At 42.6% G+C, this 21,807-nt stretch overlaps 1 protein-coding gene across 2 annotated transcripts in view; it reads left to right on the forward strand.

The window, feature by feature from the left end:
- KLHL29 (kelch like family member 29) overlaps positions 1-21,807 on the forward strand; it is a 391,592-nt gene that overhangs the window by 360,842 nt on the left and 8,943 nt on the right. For both annotated transcript variants that reach the window (XM_060272443.1, XM_060272444.1), the window contains one exon: positions 12,848-12,992. In XM_060272443.1, the coding sequence (XP_060128426.1) occupies positions 12,848-12,992 (145 nt within the window). The remainder of the gene's footprint in view (positions 1-12,847; positions 12,993-21,807) is intronic.

Here is a 21,807-nt window from a genome sequence, read left to right on the forward strand (position 1 = left end):
AAAAATATGTCAGAACTACAGATAATGAAAGGATATTTATGCTTCCTTGGAATAAAAGTAGCTAATTAGCTAATGTCAGTACAATACTCGGAAGAAGAAAACATTACAGTGCTGCTGTTGTTGTTGTTTTGCCCAAAGATAAATAAATGTAAGTTGATTTGCATTTAACAAACAACAGAAGGAATACATAGTTTCAATGATAATCTTCAGAAATTGATCAGACCCTTGTAAGGGCAAGGATGACAAACCTCCCGCTAGAAATGTGGTTGTTGCAATAAAAAAGAGATCCTAAAGCTATGAGATTATTGGGGAAGGGGTGCTGCACACTGAAGTAAAATACAGTGCAGTGATACTTTCGTTTTGTTCACAAAGCTTCTGCACCAGTTTTGAATGTTTCTTGGAGTTGGCCAAGAAGTATAAATCCCATTTCCACTGCTATGGTTATTTTGACTGAAAGACACCGGGTATTTTTGGCAGACATTTTGCTTTCCAGAGGTTTATATCTTGGAGACATTCGCCAAGGCATTCTATAGGGCTCTATGAGCTCTGCTTCCTCTTTTTTTACTTAGGTGTGCCTGTACCCGATTCCTGGGCTAGAATATTTAAATTCACCTGAGCTAATGCTCTCTTTCTTTTGTATGTAGTGAAGTCTGTTGACTTACTGTTTTCACGTAGTATGGAGTCTGCCCAAGATGTTTTCCCCAAAGGGTGACCTAGTAATCTCATTCTTTCAGCATGTCTCCAACTCTAACCACAGTTGCTTAGCTTCCTCTTAGAATTTTTCTGAGAATACGGTGAGTTACAGTTTGGAGACAGGCTGAAACACAGCAAGACTGAACTTCATCATGAGAGCCAGTGGGTGGGATTCAGCTTAAGCTGCCGAATGTGCAGAATGAGTTCTTGTGCAACAGGACTTTTCTCCTTTTCTCCCCGCTGTGCACACTCCTTATTCTGCCCTTGGGGGTTCAGGGACCCCCAAGAACAGATTTGAAGGAGGATGGAAGTCACATTGTGCAAGCAGACCTTATTCCCAGCACATACCCTACTTAACGCGATGTTGAATTCCACTCAATATGCACACTGATGATGCTTTAGACTTAAACCAAATGCATGTTTTTTCAGCCTGGGCGTTGAGGTCATGAATGGTTGCCTGGGAAGTTCAGTAAATTGTTTTTATTGTGCATTATTATTATTATTTTGTGGTTTTAGAAATGAAATTTAAAACGTGTTTAATTATTGTAAGGTTTGTATTTATTATATTGTACAACATCTGGGCTCCCATTGGAAAGAACAGTGTTATAAACAAAAATAAGAGCAATAGTAATAGTAATCATAGTAATAATAGTAGTTTAGACCACTGAGTTTTTATGAGGAGACCAGTGTCGAAGTTATCCCTTAATCTCAAAGGCCACTGGATGACCTTGGGCTGGTAACCTTTTCCACCTAACCAAACCTACACAGCGTAGTTTTGAGAATCAAAAGGATAAAAACCGCAACTGAGAAAAATATTGATTGATCCTGCGTTGCGCTTGGAGAAACTAAAATGTTTAAGGATGCTTCATATGGCAACGTTTGAGAACTCTTGACCTAAAAGGTGGCTCTGTTGGGTGAATCAGCAGTGGTTGTATGAAAACAATGGCTGAGATCTTGGCCTAACCAGCAATCCAGAGCATGGGAAAGGCACACTTTGAGATTTAGATGCCATCCTCTTTAACTGAGAACTATAATGACTTGGCATGCCAGCGAGTGAGATTTTCTTCAGAACCAGCAATAAGTTTGTGATTTATTCTCTTTCTAGTCAGTAATCCTAAGACGTGTTCCAGCAGTGAGCCAAAAAGTTTGAAACACCTATAGAGCTCATATTCCACAAAAGTGGTTATCAGTTTAGAATAGGCTATGATAAACATAGACATGGAAATGCACTTTATTTTAGGGCATTAATGGTGTCAGCAGCTACTGATGATGCTATCAGTTTCACTGGGCATTTACTTTAAGCTACTATGGCAGAAACATAATTTAATTCCCTAGCTTTATATTTATTTACTTTTCTGAATGGTTCTTTCCCTCCTTCTGTTGTTTTGTTTTTTTAAATCTTATCTTAAGTAGAAAAGGAATGCTACCAGTAGAACAAAATATATGACATATATTTAACATGCTTTGCATGTATACAGTAAAATTCAAATAAAACCCAGATAATAAAAATTATAAAACACGGAGCCAAAGACTAATAAATCAAGACTTTTAAAAGAGCACAACCCAAATCCACACAGGTGTTGGCCATTGTCAGGGGTCCTTAAAAAGGGAGGGCCACAGTTGGGGTGGCATATATCATTGATACTAATAGCGCTCTCGGTTCTCTTTTATCCTTTTGTCCTCACATGGCAAGGTGGGAGGTGGTGGAATCGCCTTCCTTGGAGGTTTTTAAGCAGGGGTTGGATGGACATCTGTCATGGATGCGATAGCCGAGATTCCTGCACTGCAGGTGGTTGAACTTGCTGACCCTTGGGGTCTCTTCCAATTCTATGAAGCCCAAGGATTGCAGAAGTACAGTGGTACCTCGGTTTAAGTACACAATTGGTTCCGGAAGTCTGTACTTAACCTGAAGCGTACTTAACCTGAAGCGAACTTTCCCATGGAAAGTAATGGAAAGTGGATTAATCCGTTCCAGACGGGTCCACGGAGTACTCAACCTGAAGCGTACTTAACCTGAAGCAAACTTCCCCATTGAAAGTAATGGAAAGTGGACTCATCCGTTCCAGACGGGTCTGCGGAGTACTTAAACTGAAAGTACTCAAACCGAAGCGTACTTAAACTGAGGTACGACTGTACAAAAAATAATCTTGAAGAAATAGCTTTACCAGTCGGTTGTGCGTAGTCTCTCCTGTAGATCTCAATGAGGGGAGACAGAATTCTTCTGTTTTTACGGTCCCAAACTACATAAGGATTTCTAGGTATTTTACTAGCACAGGCATCCGAAGCAGTCCATAAACCACACTGCTTATGAATCCTATGCATCCCAAGCTACATCATTTTGTACTGTGTGCAGCCCCACATTGGCGGCTTGGGTTTGCTTCTGCTCTTCAGCAATGAGAGCAGTTGGCAAAAGACATGCTTAAGCTGAAGACTGGTGTGATGTAAAAGGTGAGCTCACACTGAGAGGAGCGTAGTATTGAAAATAAAAGACTAGTCCTCATTTCCTGACACCTAAAGCTCCGCTCCAGGAAACGTGGCCCTTGTCAGAGTTCCCACTAGTATGACACTTAAATAACATGAAATTGTGCGGTAGCCTTTCTTGATCCGAGTCTGTTGTGTGGCACTTTCAGTAATTACAGCTAAGGAATGCATTAACGGGTGGCTGGCATTCTAGTCTGTAATTCCAGCTTGCCTCTCAGGGGGGTCTTTAGGTATTAAGGGTTGCTGGATCTTACTCTCAACTTTAAAAAAAAAGAAGGGCAGAGAAGCTGCTAGCCTAAGACATTTGCATTTAGGTCCGACGGTACACTTGGCATTATTTATGTCTTTGATCCCATGGTGGATATCAATGCGTGTTAGAATACGCTGAGAGCTGTGTAAATAGCAGCTTAGATTCCACTGAGAGCTCCAATACCAGGTTTCCTGCGTTTTCCATTACCACTTCATATGAGAGAATTATCTGGCTATTTCTGTGCATGCTCACTATAAATATTCTGTGATGGCAATATAAGCACACTGAAACACTCATTGCAACATCTGTCCTGTCCTCTAACTCCTGCCCCTAAGCCTTCTTATCAACAGTGCAATAGCCCTTGCACAATATTGTGTGCTCATTTGCAATAAACGTTGGAGCCATCAGTTGAGCAAGTGCGTATGGGAAACTTGCGTCAACGTGCATTATAATTCTGCCATAGACAGTCTTCAGATCAGGATCTTAAGAAGGAATATTGGTTCTTAGTGATGGGATTGTATCTTCGAAAACGATACCCTGATGCAACTTCCCATGTAGTTGAATGAAACATTCCCATGAAAGCAGAATGTGCTGCTAGAATTACCGGTAGATGAGTGGGCCTTGCAACAAAATGTTGCAGCGCAGAATTGCTTCATGTTGAAGATTCCAGCCGCTCTGTTTTGTTTCCCTTCCTGCAGTTTCCTGTTCCTCCCACCAACAGTCAGCCAACATTCAATGCCCAGTGAGCATTTTCAGTCCTCTTTGGGGTGCTTTTGAGGGGGCTCTCCTTCCAGGATGCTCACCCCCCCAAAGATTTTGTTGTTGTTCTGTAAGCCTTAAGGTTTCCCATCCCTCTGATATGTCCCTCGTGTTCATGGATGCTGCAGTTTGGGCTGCATAAGGGCTAGCACTTGGCAAACTGAGATTGCTTGTTAGCATATAACCTATGGCCCTATCGATGTTGCTAGGCTACAACTCCCATCATGGCTTTGGCCATGGTGGCTGCTGCTGCTGGGAGTCTGGCATTATCCAAAAGGCTAGGGGTTCCCCATCCCTCGTATGTATGATGACAGACACAACAAAATTGCTATGATCTTCCCAACTCCCATTACCCTTCACTTTCTGTATCACAGGTGGGGAACAACTTTCATCAGGCGGCTCTGATTAAAAATCGGCCTGCTGTATGTGGGCTGTCATCATATGATCAAAACTCCTGATCCCTATGGAAAGCAGTGGGGCTTGCATTTGACGCTGGATTTAAACACTCATGCTCTCCTGATTTCTCATCGGCAGCTGGGGCTTTACCTGTGCTGTCCATGATGTGGACATGGCTGCACAAAAACATCAGAACACATTAAGACAGCATCCAAGGCCTAATTTGACCCATGGACCAGACCTTCGCCACTGCTGTTCTATATTATTGACCCGAGCGGGGTGGAGGCTGTTCATTATACAACAATACCGGGGAGTGTAGAAATACAGTTTCACACACAAAAGCGAAGTGTCCAGATGGCTAGGGTGTATAATAAGAATTGTTCTGTGCTTCCTCTTAGCTTTCAGTTCAGCAAATAATGCATATCCCTGCCTTGAGAGTTTCCCCCATACTTCAGAAACAAGAATTCGTTCAACCCTAAATTTAGCTGCTCTTCTAGCTACTCTTCTATTTTTCACTGTGAGGGATGAATTTCACCTGAGTGACACCTGAGCGATAATTACCATCTTTGTAACCTTCTTTGCCTTTCCATCTCCATGGCAAGTTCAACTGCAGCGATTCATTATTATGTGTTATACACAGAGTATTTTTTGAAAAAGAAGGAAGGTGCAGTTGGTGTTCCGGTGGCTCCCACCTTACTCCTACCAAATGCACTATAATGCAGATGAGAGAAACAGGCAGTGCCAAAATTCCATGCAGAAAAGGGGAGATCCAGAAACTGAGAGGTTGATTTCGTACCTCTTTAAAAGGTAGTCATTTCTTGGGATCAGCTATGCTGCTGCCACCACTCCTGGACTGGGCTGTGGTTTGTTGCTGAGCAATATGTTAAAAGTGAGTATGTAACTTATCAAAGGAAGCTGGTGCCACCAGAAAATTGCTAGCAATGTCCTGCTTTTGTGTTCCACTTTTTTTAAAAAAAAAAAAAAGTCTGGTTCCTTGAATTTTACCTTTTAGCTTTCAAAAAATCCCACTTGCTCCTGTTGTTCTCTTCTAAGGCTTCTCTTCCTTATTTTGTTGTGTTTTTCTGGAAGCCCCTTGACTGCCTTGTGTATAATTCTTTTGGGGAGGGGGGGGGGCAGTCGATATGGTTCAGTAAACAAAAGTATTCCAGATGGGATTTGCAATAATAGACTTCCACATTAAAATACACACAAATAACATTATGAATGCTAGTAATATGGAGGGCTTACGTTGTTGTTGTTGTTTTTTAAGCCTCTGGGTCATTTTCTATTCCCTTAAATAGCAGAAAACCAGATAGCATACTCGTTCTTCAAATGGGAGAGGAAGGTGGAAGTGAATAAACAGCTCCCCTTCTTATATGTGCAGATAGTATTGACTCCTTGTACTTCGCTGGTCTGGTTGTTTGCTTATCCTGCTTCCATTCCTGGGGGGTGGTTTGCTATGCACATTCATTGCTGGAATGCCCCCACCCATTTGTCTGATGCTGGAGGCTTCAAGCCTGTCTCTCTGAGTCTTGGCTTCAGTGAGGCAGCCAGAGCTCTTGCCAGCTGCCTGAAATCTTAGAAGCACTTACTAATTATCCTATTTGCAGTTCATTCCTCTCTTAAGCTATGCTAGGAATGGAGCTGCCGTCCCACAGTTAGTAGCCAGGGTCATCTTACCCCCATTACTGTCGGTTGTTTGGCCAGGGTTGTCTTACAATTCTGCCCAGCCTCCAGGCAGCTATAGAGTCACTTTTCTGTGTTTCCACTTTATTATAGGTTTCTTTCATATAAATATAATATTTGGGTGTCATGGAACTCCCTAAATATTGACATCAGGCAGGTGCCTACACAACACTTCTCAGCACCTGCTGAAAACATTTTTGTTTTGACAAGCCTGTCTGATATGTAGAATGCTAGCATGTGCTTTAATCTTTTCTTTTCTTTTTTTGAGCTTACAGTTGATTTTACTTAATTTTTTTAATGTTTCGAACAGTTGGTTTTTAACTGTTTTTGCTGATCATCTCATTGTTTTGTTCTTTTTCCCTAAACCGCTTTGAGGTTTTGCTTTGTTTTTGCAAACAGATTTCTGCAATTAATTAATTAATTATTAACAACGGCCCATCACAGAATGGATATATTGTTACACGTCACCCCAATTTCCACCAAGCAGCTTCGTAAGATTCCTGGGCTTCCAGGCACTCACCCAGGCCTTATTTACACATGGCTTGTTTACACACATTTACACCTAGAGTCTTCAGTGAAGAGAATTCAGAGAAGTACATCTCAAGAGGGGCTTGTTCCCCCAGCAATGCAGCACTGGATCCTGAAGACATCCTGAGTGCCATCTCCATGCCTCTGTCCCAGGCTGCCAAGAGGATCCTGCCCTGTATGGCCTCTGCCTGCAGTTCCTGTTCTAGCCTTCTCCTTTCCAAAGACCTTTTTTTTGGGGGAGGGGGGTTTGATGACCCAAGTCTCAAGTAAAATGACAGGGACCCTTCCCTGTTTCCCCATGCCATAGGAACTGAAGTCCTAAACCTTTCTCTTCCAGACAGTAACCATGAGAACTCTCCCTTCTTTGTGCTGGGAAGTTCTTGCTTTGGTTATGGTTTTCATTGATGGGTTAATGACTTGCTCCCAGCACCTTTTGTCATTCTTAGTCATCCTAACCTGGAAAAGAAGCTTATCCTGTATTTTTTTCGCTGGCCTGGCATCTTCCCTTCAATACCCCCAACATTATCTAAATTCTATCATTTATTAATTTCTAACATGCACTAACTCTAGCAGGTATGGGTGCCCTTGCACCCCCAAAGTCTTGTTACCCCAGATCTGTAAGCAGAGAGAGAAAGAGTTTAATCCAGACTTAGCCAATGGGATTCATTGTCATGCTGGCACAATCATTCTGTCTGTGCTTCTGTCGCTGCAAGCATTTCTGCTTGCCAAAACGAACGATCTCCCCTCTCCGCCCCACTGCAGGCTATTCTGGAGTTTCTCTCAACCCTCCAGAGCAGATATTTGGGGTTGTGCAGAGTGCTTCCTTTTGGACGCATTGGTGGGGGAGGGGATAATCATCGGCATAATCCTCTTTGAACAATTTCCATTGTAAATGTTGGTGCAGTTCAGATTATTTCCTTTAAATAGAGGGAGCAGCAGCAATCATTTAGTAAAAGCAATCTATGAAAGTAGAAAACTGATTGGGGGAAAAGCTTGTTGAAATTCCTTCACTTGGCTCCCAAAGATCCAAACCAACTTGACACCAGTGGGAAATGTTTTGTAGGGCTTCAGCTTCCTAAACCTTACACTTTGACACTATAGTTAATGCCTATCGGCAATTAGGGACCTGACGCATACTTCCCAACTGAATGCCTAAAGCAGGCATCCCCAAACTGCGGCCCTCCAGATGCTTTGGCCTACAACTCCCATGATCCCTAGCTAACAGGACCAGTGGTCGGGGAAGATGGGAATTGTAGTCCAAAACATCTGGAGGGCCGAAGTTCGGGGATGCCTGGCCTAAGGTCTAAGTAAAGGGTTAAGTCTGGATTGAGGGGCCCTGATTTGTGCTCCAATTCACTCCCTCGCCCTCTTGTTCAGTGCCAGTAATAGAGATGTGTATCTTGTTGGGAGGACACTTAAGTTAGATACTGCAAAGCCTTTTAATATTAATGTGCCTTACATTGTAATCCTATACTCAGAAGTAGGACGCATAGGGTTCCGTGGGGTTTTCTCCCAGGAAAGTGAACATAATTTAGTGAAGAAATTAAAAATAGGATATTCACATCTGGAGCATCTGTGGGGGGTTCACTGTACACCACAATAGCAAAAAAGAAGAGGAAATGTATTGTCTGGCTGCCTTTCTGGCCCTGCTCACATTTTTTTTCGCAATCTAAAAGTCCTGACCAGAGGTCATTTTATAAACTATTCTTCCTTCCTGAAAGCAAGAAGTGAGATCTCATTCCCTCTCACTGTTTCCTAAGAAATTTCTTCAAGTGAGCTGAAATTGGGGAAAGCACATGGGCTGAACATTAGAAACAGTTATAGGATATCCAAACCAGCATAATGCTAGCTTCTACAAAGGAATCAAAGAACCCATGCTAACTGCTTATAAGAAATGAAAGCAAAATTCTGCTATTAAAACACCAAAGGGAGATGTTCTTTCTTTTATACAACAAAGGCATATGAAGGCAGGGAATTGGCCTCCTGAGGAGTTATTGTTTCTGCCTTGAGGTAGCCCAGAAGAATATCCCTGTGGACTTTTGAGGTTAAGTTTCAAGATTTCTTTTGTTAGATTAATGTGTCTTCCAAAAAGTCATGTTAGCTCAAAAGAGCCGGTGAAAATGTGATCAGCATACGAGGAGGGTTCACACATGAGAGAGTCCTTTGTGTCAATAACAAAAACAGACATAGGCAGTTTTGATTTCTGCAAGCAGTAAAGAAAGAATGGGATACTCAGATGACTGTCAATTTTTAGTCATGGTGTAGTTGGGGGGGGGGGGGACACACAACTCCAGTACTTGCTTTTTATCTTTTTAGTGATTCAATCCCTGTTTGTCTTTTTAAGGAATCACACAGTGTTCTCCTCATTGATGTTTTTATGCTTTTGATTTACGTGTTCTATGTGTAGTTTATCTAGCAGTGGGCTCTTGTCTTTTGTAATTTTTATCTCTCTCCATACAATCCTGTGAAGAGGGAGATTGGTGTTGAGTGATACACAAGATATTATCTTTCTCGCACATGCCCAGAGATGTAACGTCATCTGGAGACTGAAATTTGAAATACAGTACCCAAGTCCATCTTTCCCAAAGCATATGACTTATTCCTAAACCCAATATATGAGTGGTGTGCATCGTGTTCTCGCATATACCTTGACTGAAGTGAGAAGCAAATGGAAGTCTAGTTTAGAAAAGCAGCTTCATGTGTATGTACGTTAGAGATGGGACACCTGTGGCTGGAGCTGATAGGAATTTTAGTCCAGCAATGTCCATAGGGCCACAGCTTCCACACCCTGGCATACTGTGTTTATTCGAATCTAATGCTCACTATTTTTTGGCCAAATTACGTTGCGAAAATTAAGGTGTGCATTAGAGTCAATGGAAGATTTACATTTGCCAGCTAATGCTTTTCTCAGTTTCAAGGTTCTGAAAAATCGAGGTGCGCATTAGATCTGATGGTGCATTAGACGCGAGTAAATACGGTACATGGTCGAATGTATTCCTTAATGGTTTGTGCTTCGTAAGAAGATTTGCGGTGGACATCAGCCATTCTCTTCTTAAAATAATTGGATCAGTTTGCATTAAGAAATACAAGAGGAAATATATTGTTAGAACGAGGCAGCTGCCAGGACGTAGAGTGTGACATTGAGAGGTTGGAGGACAGGCTTGTGTGCATTTGGCCTCTTCCTGTTACCCCTTAAGCTATCCTGCAGTCATTGGATGCTGTCCTGTCTCTAGTGTTGAAGTCAAGATTCAGTTCTCAAGTCTGGCTGGCCTCTGTACCTGGAATGCGAGAAGGCCACCACCTTGACTTTCCCTTAGGCAACAAAATGTATTGGACTAGCCTTGCATATATAAAGAGGACTGTTTATATTAAGTACATCCTCTTATACACACCATGCTGAAACAAACCCGAGGTGAAATTTGGTTTCCTTACCATCAAAGTTCTGGGTCTTCAAGTTGCAGACTTAAGTCTCAAAAGGTGTAAATGGAATCTGCTGCCAGGAGATTTCTGTGCCCTGCCGTGCTTTCTGTCTCGCTCCGAGGTATATGCTCCTCCTCCTCTGATTGCCCTGGTCCCACCCAGAACAGCTCACACTACCTCTTATTTCCAACCCTCTACCATTGCAGTCCTTGCCAAAATACTCTAAAAAATAAACCTAAATATTGGCAACCATAGCAGACTGTGCCTATCATCATTGTTATGATGCAGAGTTGCATGATTGGCACTGAGCATGAGACTTTAACCTTTCCCGGAAGAAAAACATGGATTTATTGGGTGGCAGTTAGTCTACTCTAATGTGGTGACCTTCTCCAGCAGTTGGTAGTAGTAAGAATAAGAATAAGAACTGATTATTTCTACCCCGTGCTAGAGTCATAAAAATTCGGTCTAATCTAATTAGCAGTGTCCAAATATCTTCAGAACATCTTCAGGACTAGCTAAAGAGGACCCAGTGTTATTAATTGCTGTAGTCTACCTCCCTAAGTAGTAACACTCCTTTTAATCAGTTTTCTTTTAAACAATTGTTAAAACCTATATTTACTGCCTATTTTCAATCAATAAATCAATCATTTCTACCCCGCCCGTCTGGCTGGGTTTCCCCAGCCACTCCGGGCGGCTTCCAACAAAGATTAAAAATACATTAAAACATCAGTCATTAAAAACTTCCCTAAATAATAATACTTTACCTAAATAATACTTCCAGGGGGTTGGTAAAGAGGATTACCATTGTTGCTTTCTCCGACATTTGCCTTTTGACATTTGCCTTTTGCTGCTGTCAGATGGGGGAGCCAGTCGAATGCCATCTAGCCCTCCCCTCTGGACTGTATTTAAGAGTGCAGCAAGATCAATACCAGAGACATTTTTGTCGGCTTTTCATTTTGCTTTGAATTTATGTACTTTAGCCTAGATGGTTTCTTTTTCGTAATGTTGAATTACTTGTTTATTTGCTAAATTGTTTATTTTTTGTTATTTTGAATTTAGTGAGATTTTCAGCATCTTGTGTACAGTATTTATATTTCCAATGTTCTCTATTTTGATGTTTTGAGGGTTTGCTGTAAGCCGCTTTGGGCACAACTCATTGTGGAAAAGTGGCATATAAATATAATCAATCAATTGCATGTGGTTGGCCTACACTCCTTGACCGCTGACCACGCTGCCTTAGATGGATGGAAATTGTACTTCAAAACATCTGGAAGGTACCAGTTTGGGGAAGACTCCTTTAGTGCATACTGAGCCCTACCATAATTTATATAGAAAGGATACTGGACATAAAGCTATCTTTGGAGCATTAAAAAAACACAATGTGAATCCATGGAAATGCATTCTGCTCTCACCTTACTGCATGGCAAGCAGCAGGGTGGCAGCCAGTTCGCAGTGTGTGTCTTTACATTAAATGAATAAGTCACTAGAGAAAGAGCTTGGAAAGCTCTCTGTGTTCGTTTACTGTTCTGGTGCCTATGATGTAAGGGCAGATTGTTTGGCTTAAGAAAGAATTTAGTGTTCCTGACTTAGGTACCCCTTAGAAATTCTGCTGGTGATTTATTGGCACTAAACTGCAGCACCCCTAGAAAGAAACCTTAGCAGAAACATATTCATTACAGACTTCTCAGACCCTTCCAGGTGGAAGTTTCAAGTGTGGTCAGACCTTGAGCTTTTAAGGCATGCATCCATCAATGATGAATCAATGGAGGTCAACAAGTGGAGGCCGGTGAGCAACATCAGCTGCCTCCTCCACATCCTCACTTTTAGAAGGATGCACACATGAAAATTCCTGCTTTAGGTTAATCTGTAAGCAGAACTTGTGCTTGTACATTGGTCCTGCTCCCCCATCCATCCATTCACTTTGACACAGATGAGCAGTCCTAGCATCAGTTGATCAACCAAAGATGTCTTAGCCCAGCTTTCACCAAACTGATGTCCTCCAGATGTTTCAAACTGCATCTCCCATTAGCTATTGCCAGCACAGCTGCTCTGGCTTGGCTGTCCTTGTCTGCTGAGCTCTCAGTGTGCGGAAAAAGAGGTTGAAAATTGTGCCTTGGGTGGGATGAGAAAGCAGATATAGACTCACCTATAGGCAAAGGATGGGATATCCAAAATAGACACTATATTCAACCAAAGAAGACTTCTGTATGAATCTGCTGCTTGGGAATTAATAATGTTGTATTGAAATGTGCTGCAATTTTGAATCAATTTGACATGCTTGTTTAAGCTGGAAAGAAGTGCTTTCAGGGGACCATACTTAGGTGAGGAATATGTTGAAGACAAGAATATATAAGTTTAGATGGGAGGGGGAAAGGGATGCTGGATTGCAGGCTGGTGTGTGCTAGGAATGGGGAGGACCAATCAAATTCTAAAAGTGCCTTTTGAGAAGTTTAGGAGTGAAGAACAAAAACAGCAATGAAGGCAACAAAAATACTTCCTCATTTTTCTTTCTCTGGCCTTGGAGGTTTCAAGAGACGTGACTTATCTATAAATAAGGGGAATTTATATATATATATAAAAGTGATTCTAGCGCCAAGCTTGCAAACTGATCTCCGTGTTGCTTTCCGTTGACAGATAACAAATATGCTCCTGCAGTCACTCTCAATGGTTTCATCTTTATTCTTGGAGGAGCTTATGCACGAGCGACCACCATCTATGACCCAGAAAAAGGCAATATCAAAGCAGGCCCCAACATGAACCACTCCAGGCAGTTCTGCAGGTGAGACCAAACACACACACACACACACACAAATAACTGAATTACCAGCACCTCAATATGTTTTTTCTTCTAGAGGAAATTATTACGTTAAAGTGGGAATGGAAGTGCATGTGTGCTTTAGTGTTCTCTGCGCTACACTAATAGAAATATTACATGGCTATGCATCACTCTTGGTATCGAAGCATCAAGATCTCTCTGGTGTGAAACTGACACAACCTGTTATGTACAGTGGTACCTTGGTTTATGAAGTTAATCTGTTCCGGAAGTCTGTTCTTAAACCAAGGTGTGCTTGGAACACACTCAACAGGAAGCGAAACATGCTTTTATTCCAAGGCAAAGTTCACAAACCAAAACACCTACTTCTGGGTTTGCAGCATTCTTAATCCAAGTTGTTCATAAACTAAGCTGTTCTTAAACCAAGGTACCACGTACTGTATACTTAAGAACTGGAATGGTATGGAGGCCAGACTTGGGTGTGCATGTGTTTTGTCCAAATCTGAAACAAGGCTAGTGCACATTATAGGGGTTAGCACAGGCATCCCCAAACTGCGGCCCTCCAGATGTTTTGGCCTACAACTCCCATGATCCCTAGCTAACAGGACCAGTGGTCAGGGATGATGGGAATTGTACTCTGGAGGGCCGAAGTTTGGGGGTGCCTGGGTTAGCATAAGATGGACAAACGTTAACCAAGTGTTGCTTATTATAAAAATCACTCTGTAGTGGTTATCCAAAATGACTGCAGGTGAACCACTATCTGGAAGCAGAGCAGGACTATGAAGGCTGAAGGAAGCTTTGTGAGTCACATAAAAGTTGCGAGCTTATCTTGCTTACCCATGTTATGCACCAAAATGCCCTTGAGGACATCTAGAATGTTTAGAAAATCAGGGGGGGGGGAAATGCTGCTTAAAGATTAACATGAGAAGCATCAATTAAATTCAGATAAACAAAGTTCCAGTGGTGTGCGTTCTGCAATATTTGTGATGGCAGGTTTGTGTTTGTGTTTGGGACCAAGGACAAAACACACTTTTTTTCATGGAACTTGTAGAATCTCACATTAAATGTGAGCAAGGCAGAAGAAAGTGTTAACATTTTGTCCCATGCTTAAACACTTGAATCAAAGCTGTGAATGCAGCTTTAATGCTAGCATATCACTGATCTCATGGATTGCTGTTTATGTCACAGCATGTTAGAGAAAGATGAAATCTGGCATCTTCGTTGTACAATGGCAGGGGAAGAGCCAGTTTGTTCTCTGGACAGCTCAGAGCTGATTCCCATTTAGGATTAATTTCCCATCTGGCAGGCATAGGCAATCTCTGCTTTGTTACAAATTGCAATTATTATTATTTGCCTTTTGTTCTAACTGTATTAAACTTTTTTCCCTTTTAACCTATGTGTATATAAGCCAATTAATTTAGTAGACATTTCATTAATCTGGTAAAGTGAGCTTTAATCCACAAAATCCACAATACATGTGCGTTAAGTCTTCGGAATGAGGTTATAACCATTTTATTTATCATAAACTGCATATGCATAAAATTAGACATGCTTATAACTCTATTTGATTATTAATTTTTATAAATAAATATTAAACCCAGAAAACTTGATTATTTACACCAATAGAGCTTTCCCACAAAATGATCAATTTTTTTATATGATCACTTGGTGGTTCGAATCCCTGTGATGGGGTGAGCTCCCGTTGCTCGGTCCCAGCTCTTGCCCACCTAGCAGTTCGAAAGCACCTCAAAGTGCAAGTAGATAAATAGGTACCGCTCTGGTGGGAAGGTAAACGGCGTTTCCGTGTGCTGCTCTGGTTCGCCAGAAGTGGCTTTGTCATGCTGGCCACATGACCTGGAAGCTGTATGCCGGCTCCCTCGGCCAATAACGCGAGATGAGCGCCGCAACCCCAGAGTTGGTCACGACTGGACCTAATGGTCAGGGGTCCCTTTAGCATTCTGCTGAGTAAAGTGTTTCAACCACTATAGGGGAAACGATGGGAAATCTGAAGCAACCATCAGATGGACTGATAAACCATGGTTGGTTGGTTTGATTTGGCATCACGGACAAATTCCATAGCAAGCCTCAGCCTCTCACACGCCACAAAACCTTCACATATGAGGGAACAAAATGTAAGGTTTTCTGTGACAGCTGGAAGTTTCCTGTTTTGGATAAATCCGGGAGCAGTTTGATATCTAGGCTTGTTAATGAACTATGAATCGTACAAACCAAAGTTTCCCGTATTCAGCTGAAATAGGTGGTTGTGTTTCGTTCTGAATTCTGACTGGAAGCTTCAGATTTCCTCCCCTCAAGGACAGGAGAGAGCGGAAGGGGAGCTGGGAGTGCACAACAAGCCTAATGTGTAGTGCATTCTCATAACACTATGTAGTGTAGCATTAGGCCTGAATGAGGCCTGAGAGCAGGCATGGCATACAAAAGTTTTCTGAGTTGAGATCTAAGGGAAAAGTCTGGAACTGAGGCTAAAGTTTAATGCATCTTAACTTTTCGGAAGGTGCTCGTCTTCCTTTTGCTGGTTTCAGCAGTCCTAATAGCAGCTGCAGCTCCTATCAGATAGACTATAACAGGCCTTCCAAGTGTCCCTATTTTGCAGGGACCATCCCAGATTTACAGAAGCCATCCCGGTTTCTGATTTGATCCCAGAATGTCCCACTTTTCCTTAGGACGTCCCCATTTTCATCGGAGAAATGATGGAGAGTATGGAGTTATGGGACACACACCCACACCCCCGAGCCAAGGAGATTAGTAACTATAAGTAACTTTAGAAGATATGTGAAGGCAGCTCTGTATAAGGAAGTTTTTCAATGTTTATTTTTTAATGTTTTTATGCATGTTGGAAGCCACACAAAGCCACACAAAGATGGGTGGGGTATAAATAATAAAAAATATCAATATTATTATTGAATAGGGTGGCCCTACTTTCATCAGAGAAATGTTGGAGGGTATGTAATAACCTTCCTTAAGTTTTCAGAATCCCGAGGCAAGGATACCAGTGGCAGCCTGGCTTTCTTTCATCTGTTCCAGTAACTTACCTAGACCTTTATCCCAATATTCATCATACCTGCAATTCTTGGTCAATGAGTTAAACAAAAGTCTTCTATTACCGCGTTTCTCCGAAAATAAGACACCGCCTTATATTTATTTTTCCTCAAAAAACAACAACAATGTCTTATTTTCAGGGGGTGTCTTATTTTTTTTCCTCCTCCTCCTCCTGCCGCGGCCGGCATTGCTGCTGCGCCTATCACTATGTCTTATTTTCGGAGTATGGCTTATATTCATTGAATGCTTAAAAATCCTGCTATGGCTTATTTTATGACTACGTCTTAAAATAGGGGAAACAGGGGTAGCAGCAGCAGCAGCAAGGGTGGTAGAATGGGAAATAAAGCTAGTATTTAACCATACATCACAAACAGAATTTATATATTTGAATCTCCTTTTTTATTTAAAGAGTGCCCTCTCTTGGTTGCCAAGAGAATCTTGTCCTGGAGCTAACATTACATTACATTTTTTTTAAAAAAATTACAGGCCAAATCCCAGCCAAAGCTACTATGTTCCTGCTGCTTCTGTGCTAATTACAGATTTTCATTGTTCCTCTGTGTTAACAAGAGTGAAATTGAATGTGGGAGAACCCCACTGTGTCCAGGCAGTAGTTAATTATATTTTTTCTCTCAAGATTGTAAACCAGAGGCAAACAGTGCAGTACAACTGACATAACTTCCCTTGGTAATTCAATGCATTAATTATGTGGGATCTTTTTTTATTTTTTAAAAATGTTCTTTAACCACATTAAAATTACATTCATGTAAAAGGCTTTTAATACTACAGTTCTTTGGCCAATATCACTTGATAGACTGGGATCTGCCCACTAATGGCAGACTTTATCCAACATTTGAGAGACATATTCCCCCCCCCCCATACTGACAAAACTCCAGCAGTTTGAAACAATCCTATTTGTACGTTTGGAATGGAAGGAATAAACAAATTCTACCCTTCCAGTAAAAACCTGTGCACAACAATACTTAAATGTCCACTGAAATGTTTGCAGCAGTTAGCATTGTTTACATTTTTGTTTCCCTTTCTCACATAACAGTAACCTCTGCTCAACTACGATAATGATGCAGTGGACTTTCAACAGATATTAATAACAGGGATTTTTTAAAATGACAATGTTAAGCCAAAGAATTAGAATGTAGAATTAGGAGTGGACTTCCAAAATAGAAGCAGCATAACTGGACCCAAGGACTGGAGGCAGTACGCTGTTTCCTCTTAAAACATGTGTTGGGGACCTTTGCTCCTTCAGATGTTATAAATGTATTATTATTATTATCCCAGCCACTCTGGGTGGCTCCCAACAGAATATTAATAATAATAATAAAGCAATAAAACATCGAACATTAAAAACGCCCCTAAGCGGGACTGCCTTCAAATGTCTTCTAAAAGTCAGATACGGTAGTTGTTTATTTCCTTGACATCTGATGGGAGGGCATTCCACAGAGCAGGCACCCCTACCAAGAAGGCCCTGTGCCTGGTTCCCTCTAACTTTGCTTCTCACCATGAGGGAACTGCCAGAAGGCCCTCAGAGCTGGACCTCAGTGTCCAGGCTGAACGATGGGGGTGGAGACGCTCCTTCAGGTATAAAGAACCGAGGCCGTTTAGGGCTTTAAAGGTCAGCACCAACACTTTGAATTGTGCTCGGAAACGTACTGGGAGCCAATGTAGGTCTTTCAGGACTGGTGTAATATGGTCTCGGGAGCCACTCCCAGTCATGTTAGTTACTGAACTACAGCTCCCCTCTGCCCCAGCAAGCATGGCCAACGGCTTGGGATGGTGGCAGCTGTAGTTCAACATCTGGAAGGCGAAAGCACCATCTTAAAATCCCACGGATGTTATTTCCCCAGGATGCATAGAAATGGGGAGCATCGATGCTCTGGCCTCAACTACATGGAGGCTGCAAAGGGGCGCCTCTTCCAACAGCAGGGGGCCAAGCGGCAGTGTTATGCGAACCTGAATTAAAACAGGGAGCTGAAACCCATTACTGTAGATCCCACTACCTAAATACCAAGATTAAAAACCTTCAGCCAGTCACTGCCTCTCAGCCTAACCTGCTTCACAGGGTTGTTGCGGAGATAAAACGAGGAGGGCAAGAACCACGTTGAGCTCCATGAAGAAAAAGTTCAGGTGTAAATGCAGTAAGAGAAGAAGAATTTGTGGGCTCTTGGTAGGGTTGCTGTATTTTGAAGAGCAAAAAAGAGGGCACATTTGCTGACTTCCAACAACAATAAGGAAATGAGTTAACTGGAGATCAGCAGCCCACGGTGGGGGCTAGCAGCTCCTATTAGTGAAGCAGAGCACACACCGTGCTTCGCTGTTCAGAAACAAACCTTTTTTCTTTTCTTTTTTAAAGGAAATAAAAATCTCACATACACACACTGTTGTTATTGTGCAGCATAGCCTGAACTTCAGTTTTTTATTAAGGAGTTCCATTTGGAAGGACTGGATGACAAATCTGCCAGGCTAGCCGTCAGAGGGGGGGAATGGTACCTTCAGCTGGGAATTGCTGGTTCTAAATTATCTTCCCTGGGAGCATTGCTCGCTCTAGTGCATGGCTGCTGAAGACGCCCTGTGAGCAATCTCTTGCTACCCAGGTCTATTTGCATGCTGTCTGAATTCTAAACAAACCCGGCTATGACTATGCACAGAAAACACATTCTACGCAAAGGTGAACTAGAATATTGGGTGATGCTTAATTTAATGCATTTATATCTCACCTTTTTCTCCAAGGAGCTAATACATGGTTCTTCCCCCTCCTCGTTTAATCCCCATAACCACTCTGTGTGGTTGGTTAGGCTGGGAGTTACTGGCTTGGCCCAAAGTCACCCAGCAAGCTTGATGGCAGAGTGAGGATTCAAACCCTGGTCTCCCAAGTCCTAGTCTGACAATCTAACCACTACACCACACTGGCCCTCATTGTAAAAACTTTGCAGCTATAATCCTGGTCCCTTGCGGGTAAATGAGAGAATGAGCAGGCAGGAAAGTGCAGGGAGCATATTTGCAGACATGTTTTGGGGGTTGATGAAAGGTGTGCAAGTGTGATGAACGTTACTCATCAACATTTTCCCTTTTAAGTTCTGCCTGACTCCTTTGATTTATCTACATTAATTAACATGTACTTTAACGTTTATGCTGCTCTTAATGTCTTCCATCCAGCGCAAAGATTTTCCCTCTGCTCTTGTTTCGTGGTTTTGTAATTTGTTAATAGTTAAATGTATTTTAGTCAGTTTTATAAATGATACTAACGAAAATGTCTGTAGGCTGCAGCCAGATCCCCAGAGAGTTCCAAGTCAGCACTCCTAGATAATACAAAGGCAAGGGCACCTAAGACATACACCATTTCACTTAATTGATACTGTACTATTTTAAATACCTCTTTCCCCAAATCTCAAAGTGGTATACAATTAAAACCACTCAAAAATGACATGTGAAAATGGGGTTTTAAAAGAAGCTATGCCATCCATCTAGTATTCTAAAATGCAGCAGTCATTCAGCCTACCCAAACTTGTGTAGTTTTTGTTTGGAATAGCCAATTTACCATGCTACTCCCATGAGCTGCTCTGCCAGTCAGTGAGTATAGGGCATTGAGGTCTAATGACTGCTGCAACGTCACCATTGGGATTGCACTAGAACAAGGGTGGGGAACCTATTGTTCTCTAGATGCTATTGGACGCTAACTCCCATCATTTCTGACCCTTAGCTATTGCTGGACTCCAACTCCCTTCAGTCCCAGGCAGCAGAGGGCTACAGGTTGCCGACTCCTGCACTATATAATGGTGGTGGTGAAGGGTAGACACTGTCAATTGCCACCATCCCCCGAAGTACTGCGGTGACCTCAAACACAAATGAACTATGTGGCAAAGAGCCATGCAGTCAGCTGGTATGAGAACCAAGTACACTTCCTAATTGACGCACCTCCAAGGCTGCTCTGTCACCACAGCAAATGCTGTTAAACATTGATGTGTGCATCAAACAGATGCAATCTCTTCCCAGATGGCTTGCATTGTGGGCAACGACTGGGGCATAGGGAAAGACTGAGACAAGACAGGAACTTAAAAAGTAGCGGGGGGGGGGGCGATTTGGGTGGTGATGGGATAATAGAGAATGCGGCTTAGGAGAGGCTTTGCTGGAGTCGTGGCTGTTGTAGAGCAACTGAGGGTTAAATGATTGCCGTATCTGTATTAGTGGATACTCCAGCATACACGAGGGGAAAACACTGGCACAACAGCACAGCAAAATGCATAAATGGTTACCCTCTATACCTGTTATCACACTAATGTGAACATTGCTTTGGAGGTAGATCACGGGTGCCTCCCCTCCACGCATTAGTAAAGGTAAAGGGGACCCCTGACTATTAGGTCCAGTCGTGACCGACTCTGGGGTTGCGGCGCTCATCTCGCGTTATTGGCCAAGGAAGCCGGTGTACAGCTTCTGGGTCATATGGCCAGCATGACCAAGCCGCTTCTGGCGAACCAGAGCAGCACACGGAAATGCCGTTTACTTTCCCACTGTAGTGGTACCTATTTATCTACTTGCACTTTTGATGTGCTTTCGAACTGCTAGGTTGGGAGGAGCTGGGACCGAACAACAGGAGCTCACCCCGTCGCGATTCGAACCACCGACCTTCTGATCGGCAAGCCTAAGTGGGCACGGTAAAGGGTAAAGGGGCCGCTGACCATCAGGTCTAGTCGTGTCCGACTCTGGGGTTGCAGCGCTCATCTCGCTCTATAGGCCGAGGGAGCCGGCGTTTGTCTGCAGACAGCTACCGGGTCATGTGGCCAGCATGACAAAGCTGCTTCTGGCGAACCAGAGCAGCGCACGGAAACACCGTTTACCTTCCCACCAGAGCGGTCCCTATTTATCTACTTGCACTTTGATGTGCTTTCGAACTGCTAGGTGGGCAGGAGCTGGGACCGAGCAACGGGAGCTCACCCCGTTGCAGGGATTCGAACCGCCAACCTTCTGATCAGCAAGCCCTAGACTCTTGCAAACAGGAAAGTGGGGATTGCCTTGCAACATTCACATATTGAAAGAGACTGCTAGGCAGAAGCAATAGCTACAGGGTTTCCTTGCCTTTCAACACAGAAAAATAGTGGTTGCAGAATTTTTACAACACAGAAGAGGGTGATGGCATGGAATTAAGATGAAAAGGTGAGAGAGAATTCAGAAATTCTGAAGCTTGAATTTCCTTTTCCTGGGTGGTCAGAGTTCACAGGAATTTTTGTTGGTGGCTTTTTCTTGTAAATACACTAAAAGGAAAGTTTTAAAAGGAAACCTCTGGCTTTCTTTTTTAACAGCTCTTTGGAGGAGCTCCAGATAAATTAGTGTTTGTGTGTGGCAGCATGCCCGTTTTCAGTTACTAAAACTAGTTGCGAGAATTAGGAAGAATGTGGTGCATACGAGCATGCTAATTTAGTCATTTAAACATTCTTTTATAGCCTCAAGGACAGCTAGAGAAGATATTTCCTCATTTAAATGTTGTATCTAGACAAGGATTAATGTTTATGGCCAAGTCAAACTGAGATCGCAAACGTTCTCTCAGCAGTAAGCTTCTAAAGGAGGTTTGGCTGTAAAGAATGTTTGGTGCCAGTGCAAGGAAGTCCGTCCCCCCCCCCCCCCCCGAGACATAACCAGCCGCAGATGATCCAGGTGAACCTGATACTGATGATTCAGCATCAAGGAAAAACACCTCACCAGATGCTGATGAGCATTCTGCAGTGGAAGTGCTAGTTTTATCACATCTGGTCTAAAA

Source organism: Zootoca vivipara, chromosome 3 (genome assembly GCF_963506605.1).
Source record: "Zootoca vivipara chromosome 3, rZooViv1.1, whole genome shotgun sequence".
NCBI lineage: Eukaryota > Metazoa > Chordata > Lepidosauria > Squamata > Lacertidae > Zootoca > Zootoca vivipara.